The 11,224-nt window shown below is 36.1% G+C and overlaps 1 protein-coding gene across 3 annotated transcripts; it reads left to right on the forward strand.

The window, feature by feature from the left end:
- The first annotated feature begins 358 nt into the window (after window positions 1-358).
- On the forward strand, window positions 359-5,556 carry LOC126607599 (probable inorganic phosphate transporter 1-7). 3 transcript variants are annotated; one of them, XM_050275265.1, is made up of 3 exons: window positions 1,610-1,922; window positions 3,645-3,774; window positions 4,091-5,556. In XM_050275265.1, the coding sequence occupies exons 2-3, from the start codon at window positions 3,743-3,745 to the stop codon at window positions 5,253-5,255; spliced, it is 1,197 nt and encodes a 398-aa protein (XP_050131222.1). In that variant the 5' UTR covers window positions 1,610-1,922; window positions 3,645-3,742; the 3' UTR covers window positions 5,256-5,556. The 3 variants fall into 3 exon arrangements, with proteins under 3 accessions (XP_050131221.1, XP_050131222.1, XP_050131220.1); XM_050275264.1 differs by lacking the exon at window positions 1,610-1,922 and adding an exon at window positions 359-722 and having other exon boundaries at window positions 3,645-5,556; XM_050275263.1 differs by having other exon boundaries at window positions 3,645-5,556.
- The last annotated feature ends 5,668 nt before the right edge of the window (window positions 5,557-11,224 follow it).

The raw sequence follows: 11,224 nt of genomic DNA on the forward strand, positions 1-11,224 counted from the left end.
CACATTAGCACATAATAGAATTTTTGACATAATTGTGACGGAAGGACCACATTGATTTGCAACATCCAATTTCAGGGACGACATTAATCAATTTTTTATTTCAGAGGCCATCTTGATGAGGTTGGTCAATTTCAAGGACTATTTTTGATAAAAACCCTTATTTTATTTTATTTTATTGTTTTGAGAAATGGTACAATATTCATTAATAATGCAAATGAATAAGTACAAAGAGAAGATAGCATACATATATATTGATCTCGATAAAATTTTGCCATACCAAAATTAGGCAGAATTACTATCTAACAGCACGTCTTCACTACCAATCTCTGTGCCACATTTTTTTTGCTTCCCGTTGAGCATGATTTAATTGAACATGAGGAAATAAGTGCATAAAATGTTTTGCATCATTCAGCCCAGCTCCCAAATTAGAGGAATCATCATCATGCTGCCGTAGTGCAGCAAGAACCATGGTGGAATCTCCCTCCAACACAACCGCATCAATATTCTCGTAGCAAAATAAAGGCTCCCCTTTCTGCAATAGCTTCGGCGTGGAATGGAGAGGCAATTAACTCCTATTTGATAACCAGTAGCAACCGCAACAAATTGCCCATTCTCATCCCTCACGATCATCCCAAAGCTTCCCAAGCCAGAATTCTTATCCCATGAGCCATCAAAATTACACTTAACCCAAATCCAGCTTCCGCCATTTCTGCATAACTAGAGTATGTTTTTGTTTCATTTCATATTATATGTGCAATTTCTATCATGTTATACTGCATATATTCAATGAACATTGAATGAGATAAAATTATTAATTGACGTGACGTTAAAACATTACTTATCGCATCTTTTTGAATTAAAATTTGATAAAATTGCACAACTAGACTTAATCAAATTAGTTAGAGAAGTGTTTTTCCCCTCTACACCCAAATTCGAATAACTAAAACAAAATGTGATAAGATGATCATTTGAGAGCTTTTGATTTAGATAGAGTCAATGAAATGAAATGTAAACCGGTATTCATACTTTCTTTAAAAGAAAAAAAAATAATTATTTGACCTAATAAAAATAATTATTTAGATTCTATAAGTTTTTTTTTTTCAAATAGAAATAAAAATTTAGAATTCTATTTATTTCGGTTCAAACTCTTAAGCTACTCCCACCGTCTACTTTTGAATAAGAACTGTAACCGCTAAGAGCACAAATACGTATTAGAATATAACATGAACTTCCACCTCTAGTGGTAGATTACTTATACGGCCACAACACCACAAAAATTGAATCTTACCTTTCTCCTTCCCTAAGTACAAAATTAATAACAAATACTATTTCAAAGTGTCCAAATATGAATTCTATTTACACTTAGGTATGGAATAAACAGAATTAATACCGTTTTGTTTTCTTAATACTAGTAATTAGAATCCAAAAAATAAGATTTGGATATTAAGATGTTGACTAATTAAGAGTACGAAAGATAGGATCAAAAAATGTGGTGAGGTGTGGTGAAGGGTGAAAGATGAGGGGAATATGCCAGGTAGAAAAAAGATTCCCCAGGACATGTCTGTGAAAATTTAGAGGGTTGTTTGCAGTTAAATACGGACACAACCCCCCTTCCCTTCCCTCCATTCCCATACTTCACTCCTCTCTTTCCCCATATCTCTCTTTCTGTTGCCTGAAGATATATACATTTGGTTAAAAAGCCATTTCTACCCCTTGACCTTATAAACTTGATCCTTGTGTTTCATTTCCATAACTATTTCTTCATCACTACAAACCCACTCACTCTCACTTGATCTGTTTTTTCATCACTACTAGTTGCATGAACACGAATATACGGGTTCTCCTCATACTGTGATTTCTGCATGATTTCGTGCCTCGCTTTTTAAGATTTCTTCTCCTTTGTGTACGGCTTCAGATACAAGGTTTGTGTTTTCACTCTTATGGTATTGTTTGGCTTTGTTCATTTGTCTTGTTTGTGTTCTTGCATCTTCATTTGCCTGCTTATGTAATGTAATGGAACGAATCTGAAATCACATTTATTCCATATTTGAAATGGTAATGAATCGATGACAAATTCTCTCTAATATGTTTTTTTTTACAAGACATATTCTATTCCTCATTTACCGAAAGAGAATTCAAACTAAAATGTAAGTTGTTGTTTAGCTCACTAGCCTAACTCACGTCTACAATTCTCTTAACATTGACCAAGATCATGTGTTACCAAAATTCTCAAACATTTTCCCCTCATCTTTCACAGGCTTTCATCTTCTTCTTTTTTTCTTTCCTATAAGGGAATAAATCGTAACATATTGCAGAGATTGATCTGATGAACAAATATTGATACTTTTTTTTTTCTAAACCTCTTTTGCCAAGTATTATTAACTTCCCCAGCTTTTAATTATTATTTGAACACCAACATCGTTAAAAACCCTATTATAAAAATTGGAAAAAAAGGTGACATATTTGTTGATTAGGGCTCGTGAAAAACAGTTGGTTCAATTCAATATAATTTTATTTGGTTGGATGGTGATTTGGGTATGCCATGGAACTTTATTACAAGAATATTCCTGGATGTTCTTTCCTATTTCTTCTATTCCTATCCTTCACGTTTGTTCTAAAAGGAAGAAGATCAAAAAGGGCAAAAGTTTGACTGCGTGACAGTTTTTCAAGCTGTTTTTTATTCATGGAAATGAAAAAATGTAACTGAAAAATCATACAATATATACTATGCTAAAAAACCACAATTCTTTCATATGTTTTCTGCTTCAAATTCTTAAATCTAAATGTTCTGTTGCTGGTGGGGTTAACAAAAACCTGAATCGAGGTTAAAATTTTGGATCCGCCATTTACTTTTATTTATTTTTTTAAGAATACAACATAGTAATCCTTCTTCTTTTTCCTTAATGTGGATAGGGTTTTGCGAAAAATATATTTAAATCCGTTTATTTTTGTCAGTTTAGAGATCTAGAAACAACTAGTTGTAGTTGCAGACGCAGCAGTGTAATTTGACCCCATCCCTACTTTCAAGAATTTTAACTTCTAGGAATAATAGCAAAAATTATTTAAAATTCATGTATCAATCCATCTCTCTGCTAATTCAGCTACATCTATTTACCATATCAATTTAATTTGTTGTAGTTGTGAATATTTATTTCAGTTTGTGAGTTTGACATAGACCAGATTTTGTGTCTTTTAATTAGATATCTACAAGTATAAACTCTGATTTATTGACCCATGACTTCCTTTGTTGTGGGTCATTTTCTCATGCTTCTTTTAGTTGGAAACTGTCATCATCAAGGTCGTATGGTTCTATTTGAAAATTCATATGTTCACATAAGTTCATTGATTGGAATGGAATCAAAATCAACCCCTATTTTGTCTTTTTTCAAAAACTTGTCTTCTTCTGAATCACCAGACAAATTTCTGTAGGATTGTCCCATTAGAATAACTCTCACATGAGTGGGACCGAAATACAAGATGTCTCGTGTTTTTGTGAGAGCGCCCTACAAATGACGTGGTTGATATCCCTACCCAACTTTTTATGTGCTGGCCATGTTTTGATCATCTTTGTGTCACATAGTTGATTGAATCACACTCTAATTTTCCTTCTTTTTTTTGAATCAAAATTTTCATGTTTTGAGCAGTTAAAGGGAATACAATAACTTGAGAGAAGAGCTAAACTAATAGTGATGGGCAAGGATCAATTGGAGGTGCTGAATGCACTTGATGTGGCCAAAACACAATGGTACCATTTCACAGCAATTGTGATTGCAGGCATGGGATTTTTCACTGATGCATATGATCTCTTCTGCATTTCCCTTGTCACAAAATTGCTCGGCCGCATTTATTACCAGAAACATGGGGCTGCAGAGCCAGGCAGTTTGCCTCATAATGTTTCGGCTGCTGTCAATGGTGTTGCCTTCTGTGGCACCCTAACTGGCCAGCTCTTCTTTGGCTGGCTTGGTGACAAATTGGGCAGAAAACGAGTCTATGGCATGGTCCTTATGGTCATGGTCATTTGCTCTGTTGCCTCCGGCCTCTCATTTGGTAGAGAGCCCAAGGCAGTGATTTCAACACTCTGTTTTTTCAGGTTCTGGTTAGGCTTTGGCATTGGCGGCGACTACCCTCTTTCTGCCACCATCATGTCTGAGTACGCAAATAAAAAGACTCGTGGAGCCTTCATTGCTGCGGTGTTTGCTATGCAGGGTTTTGGGATTTTGGCTGGTGGAACGGTTGCAATTATTGTGTCTGCAGCTTTTAAGGCACGATTTCCTGCACCATCTTATGAAGTTGATCCAGCCGCTTCTATTTTCCCTGAAGCCGATTATGTTTGGCGCATTATTTTGATGTTTGGTGCTATCCCAGCTCTGATGACTTATTACTGGCGTGCAAAAATGCCTGAGACTGCTCGGTACACTGCCTTGGTGGCCAAGAATGCCAAGCAGGCTGCTGCTGATATGTCAAAAGTTTTGCAGGTCGAAGTAGAAGCAGAACAAGAGAACATTGAGCAAGGAGGGAATGATTTTGGTCTTTTCTCAAAGGACTTTCTTCGGCGTCATGGTGTTCACTTGCTCGGAACTACCAGCACATGGTTCTTGCTTGACATTGCCTTCTACAGCCAGAATCTATTTCAAAAGGATATCTTCAGTGCCATTGGTTGGATTCCAAAGGCGAAGACCATGAGTGCACTCGAAGAAGTCTTCAGAATCGCCAGAGCACAAACCCTTATCGCGCTTTGCAGCACCGTCCCGGGGTACTGGTTCACCGTGGCATTCATCGACAGGATCGGAAGGTTCTCAATTCAAATAATGGGGTTTTTCTTCATGACTGTTTTCATGTTTGCATTAGCCATTCCTTATCAACACTGGACACTAAAAGAAAACCGAGTAGGGTTTGTAGTGATGTACTCGTTGACCTTCTTCTTTGCCAATTTCGGTCCAAATGCCACGACATTTGTGGTGCCTGCAGAGATTTTCCCAGCAAGGTTAAGGTCAACATGTCACGGTATATCAGCTGCGTGGGGGAAGGCCGGGGCAATGGTTGGTGCTTTCGGATTTCAGTACGCGGAAAAGGGGATTGGGGTGAGGAACTCCCTTATAATTTTGGGTGTGGTCAACTTGCTAGGGCTGTTATTTACATTCTTGGTGCCTGAATCAAAGGGAAAATCACTGGAGGATTTATCTGGTGAAGGAGAGCAAGAAAATGCAGCTGCATCAGGATCAAGGCAGCAAGAAAATGCAACTGCTGCGGTTTAATTAGGCTTCTTAATCGTATTTCTATAGCATTATCCGGTAGACTTTTTCTACTTTTCATGGTGATTTTGTTTGATCATGGTGCTTAATCTTCATAAGCAGTTTAATTAGGCTTCTTCTTAATCGCATTTCTATGGCACTATCCAGTAGACGTTTTCGAATTTTCATAGTGATTTTGTTTGATCATGTTGCTTAATCTTCATGCTTTTGTGCCGGTTTAGTCTTTTGTTGTAGGGCAATGTTGGTTTTGTGTTCTTCATTTGCAATTAAAAGTTAAAGAAAAAAAACCTTTTCTGTGATGGTTTCTTTGATGCTGTTCTATCATCTTATGCCCCCTCATTTAGCATCATCCACTTTCTAATCAAATAATAATCACATCAGTGCACTTTTCTCTGATCAAATTTATGCGTATCATTACTTCTATGTAATTTCATCACAGAAACTATTAAATTTATGCATTATATTACTAATTTGCCTGAGAGGATGATTAGCAAAATTAAGAGTTTTTGCACATCCAATGCATTGAGGATTTGGAACTTACTGTATCAGTAATTTCAGGTAATTCTATGATATTATTTGGTAAAAAGAAAATGAACTACTTTCATTAGTTTAGCTCCCTTAAGCTAGAGCATGGATATCAAATGGCCAGCCTGATACGTGTCATTGATCATCATCCAAATTAACACCAAACAAGAGTGAGTGCCATTGAGCAGTCACCACGGTTGAAATCAAGCGATCATAGCGATCGACATTAAGAAATCATAGCGATCATGCGATCAATATATGTCCAAACTAAAAAAAATTGAGGTTTCCACCATAAAATCAATCGACAATATAGGAAGTAGCCCAACTTATTTATAAGCCAATGCAAGGTCTCTTCTCTCATCAATGTGAGATTCATTCTCAACACGCCCCCTCACATATCACGAATTTTCAAATCTAACACAAACAAGGCGACGTGCATCGCATGTGGCTGTTGAGCTTCACACGTGAGACAACATGCTCTGATACCATGAAGAAAGTTGAAGTTCCGCTATAAAATCAATTGACAATATGAGGAGTAATTCAATTTTCTTGAAAAATTCATTGAAGTTCCATGTGAGATTGGGGAATGGGGAGTGAGATCATAAATTCAAAGTCAATTAAAAGCCTTAAATAGTTTTCCTTGGAAAGGATTCTCTCCGGATCCGTTCCACCTAATCATCCTCATCAAACAATCTGGCCCTTTGAAACTTAATACAACAGCTAAAGTTATTATAATTTTTAAAGTAGACATGTGTTTTTAGCCGTTTGGATCAAATTCCCTTTCCATTTTCCTTAACCCTTTAACAAACCAACCAACCATTGCACTAACATTCTACTTATTTTAATTGTTGCTTTCATGGGGATGAGATCATAAATTCAAAGTCGATTAAAAGCCTTAAATTCCTAAACTTATATTTGTGTTTTAATTTAATGCACAAGACAACTCTATGCTCCTTTATTAAGTGGATAAAAACGAGGGTGATAAAGCTTGCACCAAGTGATAAAGACATTTATGAACAAATACGTGATAAAGACATAAATGTTGTGGATTATAAAATTTTGACGACCAATTTTAACCATGGAAATGATAAACATACATCATTTAATATTAAGGGATTAAAACTAAATTTTAGCAAGGGATTAAAACTAAATTTTAGCCTTGTTTTTTTTTGTTATTCATGTATCTTTGCATAATTCGGGTTCATTTTTCTCCACTAAAATGACCAAAATAATGCAACTCAATACTACAGTCTAATGATATTCTTCTTCACTTGGAAGTGAGAGATCTTAGGTTCAAATCTCGTAGATGGTAAATTCGATACCAAATTAGGTTGCCCATTATGTTGAAATATTTTCTACAGAAAATTAAGGAGGTTTACTAAAATTATATAAACAAGTGCACTCGACATGATGATTCAGAGCCAGTAATTTGATTTTGTTTTCATCCTATTAAATAATTTCTGCTTCAAAATTTTGTTCATGTCATCTTTAGTTTTAGTTTTTTGTTTTTTTTTTTTTGATACACATTAATATTTTATATTAAGGGTGAGGGATTTGATAAGCCATCATAAATTAGTATTGAACTCGTCATTAATGGGACTAGGGATGGTAACGGTTCAGTTTGGGGACAGAAATTCTATATTCATCCCCATAACCATGGAAATTAATCATATCTATAACTGCAAATTAATCATCCAGGATTATCCATAAATATACTCACCGGGTAACTGATTCCCTATCGGTTAACAGTTATATCCATCTTCATCAATACAAAAAAATATATTCGTTCAGTTGACGCATTATAATTTAACAAATATTAATTTCGTCATTAAACATTTGTTAAGTACACAAATTAAAGTATTTAATTTAAAACATTGATGATGTTGGCTAATCTTTGATATTTCCCATAAACACCATTGAATTTCCACTGATTTTGATTCAAAACTTTTGAACTTTCCACAAAATACAACTTTTGTCAATGGGTTCGATGAATAATGAATATACAAATCTTTTTTTATTATTATTTTTATTTTTTTGATAAACGATAGATTTTGTTATATTAGATGTTAGATTAGCCATCGACAGGATTTAAACCCATGTCGTCATGTAAAGGCTCAACTCCTTTCCACCACTATGATAAAGGCCCACTTGCATACAAATACACACACACACACACACACACACTATTATACTATTGTTGACCCTAAAAACTACCAAGTCTTCGTGGCGCGCAGGCCGAGTAATCTATGAGCTAACTACGTCATTCGGTTGTGTGCGGGGCGTGCCAACTCGTCGGCCAAGCTCGGCCGAGGAGTAAAATTTGTTGATGTTGCGTTGGGTGCTCTACTGACTTCTGAATCTCGCAACTGCGGCCGAGGAAAGAACATTCTCAGCCTTCGGGTTCTAAAGCCTGAAGACAAGGCTGCTAGTTCTGCGAAGTTCAATATCAAATTCGGATTTCAATGTGCCGACTGTAATAATTTGTAACACCTCACCTCGTCGAGAAGGCTAATGAGATGACCTCGACCAATAAGGATTCGGAAATCCTTCTCGACTGAGACTTGGATAGATAACCAGTCACCCTCGACGCAATACTATCTATGCCGACTGAAGATGCTGCGAGACCGGCTGGTTCTACGGTGACAGTGCTATCTATGCCGACTAAAGATATCACCGGTTGCCTTCATAGTGCTGTTTATCCAAACTGAAGATGTGTTGGCGAAAAAGAAAATTAAAAAAAAAATCTCAAGATTGTTGAGAGGGTTTGCACATGGCAGTTTTGTGTGTTGAATTGAAGGTCCTCTCAAATGTTGCACGATGTCTTGTATTTATAGGGTTGGATATCTGCTTGGTACAACCTGATAATATTGTAGAGTCCAGCTGCAACTCAAACTTACAGAGCAAAAATTGATCCGTGTCAGAGGCTTATCCTTCAGATTGCTATCTGTGGCTTTAAACCTATCTAGGCTCCTAGTCTTATCACATCATAATCAAAACTCCCATCAATACCTTGCTTTATCTCATTAAGACTCTCAATGCAACTAAAGCCTTCTTTTTCCATGACGGATGTCCAGGTGCAACCATACATGCAAATTAAATTATAATTTAATTGCAATATCAGCTAATCACTTGAGATACCATCTTCCATCAAATACCACTTTGTATCAGGAGTCCTAATGATGTATGACTCACGTGGCCAAAGCAATATCACAAAAGAAACATACTCTCCAGTATCCTATTTTGCATGCCTACCCAATGTGCTTCGAGATAACTGTATAGATAATTTTAATTTATCATCTAAGAGATAAATATATGATTAAAAAATCATAATGTTATCCTTTAAATAATAATTAAAAAATTATCTTACTAAATCCAACAGTTTAGAATTCGCCCATTCAACGATCTCGGGCGATTGTGTAATTTTGGGTCTAAACAACTATACAACAATTATATTATTTATTATTCAGGTCGAATTCGGGTACGGATACAAATCAAGGACCCCATAACTATGTCCAAAACCACAACCGAATAATATGAACAATTTTTTTCTTATCCAAAATATACCCAAACTTTACCCAAGTCTGTTCCATCGGACGGTTATCTACAGTTATTGAATTTAATGGTTAGAACTGTTATCCCTACATGGGACTCGAACCTATAACTTTAAGGGCGTGTTTGTTTGCCCTCCTTAACCCTCATTGGATTGGACTAACATCTAGTCTAATTCTATGTTTGTTAGCAGCAGGGATTAGCATAGTGGGACTAGGAGGGACTCGCGTTCACTAAAGCCTTCACTAAAGGGTCTTAGTGAACCCTCCAAAAACAGCCGGACTACTAAGACCAGCTTTGTTTTCCCCTCTAATCCTCTGTGAGCTTTGTCGATCTTTCCCCTTCTTCTTTCAGACCCATGGATCTCGTCCTTTGCAAATCAACAACAGTAGCAATAGCAAATGGATGACAAAGCCATCAAATCAATCTTGCCTTTCTGTGGAGGCGATGTTGAGGATTGATGGGTTGTTTCAGAGGAATCGATCAACGCCGGCGACTCAGGCTTCTCTCTTTCTGTAGTCCAACCTCTCTTCCTCTCACATGTAATGACTCAAGGTACTCACTTCCTCCTCTTCCTCCTCTTCTTTTCTTGATTCAAAACAATTTCAAAGTTCCAAATTGCGGGTTGAGAATCTGCAGCAATTTGCAAGCTGAGAAAATTGAATTATTCGCAGTCTCGTTATTGTGAAGTTTTAATATTTCAAAGTTTCAATTTGCTGTAGATTTAGTGGAGATTTCTCTCCTAATTATTGGATTCTAAATCTATTGGATATTAAATTGAATTATTGTTCCTTTTTGTTTGCAGCTTCTAGAAGTAGCAGAGAAAAAAAATGGAGTTTTTACTTTGGAATTATCAGTTTGGTATTTGAAGTCTGGTCAGTCTGAAGAAAAAAAATGGTGCAAGAATCTTTCAGTGGGAGTAGTCTGTGTGTTTTTTTGTTATTCATGGTGTTTGCTCCATTAATTGGGTATTTTGTGTTTAGAGATTTTGGATTAAATAGTTGGTTAAACTAGCAAGTTTATGTAAAAGCAAAGTAATTGATTTTGCATTTACCCTCACTTTGTTGATTATGTTGACTCAAAAGCAGTAGCTTCAGAAGCAAAAAATAAAAATAAAATTATGTTTTTTGTCTTTTGTTAATTATTCTGCTTTTTAATCTAACACTGCACCAAACGCTTCATTAAATTAGTCCAAGTTAGTCTATTCTAAATCAGTCTAGCTTAGTCCTTGAAACTAATCCAGTGCAACAAACGCACCCTAATAGTAATAATAGTGGTTATCCTAAAAATTAGAAGGAAAAAAAAAACTAAAAATGTCATAATATTATCTTGTCATTTCTTTACATGTGCTCTACTATATGCTAGTGTATGTCACTCATCTTACCACCTCGTAAAACAGTTGCCCTTGAAGTATTTTTAATTCTGGTGTTCTCGCGCCCAAAAACGTAACCATATTTTTTACCTTAGTCAAAACCAATAGTACAAGGTACATACAAATGTACTAAAGCATCAAATAATTTACCCACGAAGATAACTTATCACGGATGAATATTTTGCAGTAGCCAAGTAAAGTTCACTACGATTATAACTACGGATGGAGTACGGAGATTAAAGGGAAGTATGTTTACCCCACCATCTTCAAAAGAATGGGAAATGGGAATGGTTGGTGGCCCATCTGTTTCAAATGGGTCGGGTTTTTCTCGTTTGAACGACTTGTCGTTGTGATGGTCTAACAAGATACTAGTTATTGCTGCTTAAATTAGTAAGCACCTACAAGATTTGGAACTTGTAAAACAAAACTAGCCTAGTCACACGACACCAATTTAGTGGGGTCATCGGGCCCCAAATAATGTCGTTTTAAGATCCAAAAAGTAATCCAAGTTGTAGTAAACTATTAG

Source organism: Malus sylvestris, chromosome 16 (genome assembly GCF_916048215.2).
Source record: "Malus sylvestris chromosome 16, drMalSylv7.2, whole genome shotgun sequence".
NCBI classification, from domain to species: Eukaryota; Viridiplantae; Streptophyta; class Magnoliopsida; order Rosales; family Rosaceae; genus Malus; species Malus sylvestris.

What these genes read in the sequence shown, in the direction of transcription:
- LOC126607599 (XM_050275264.1), top strand. Translation starts at nt 3,690, where the DNA reads ATGGGCAAGGATCAATTGGAGGTGCTGAATGCACTTGATGTGGCCAAA.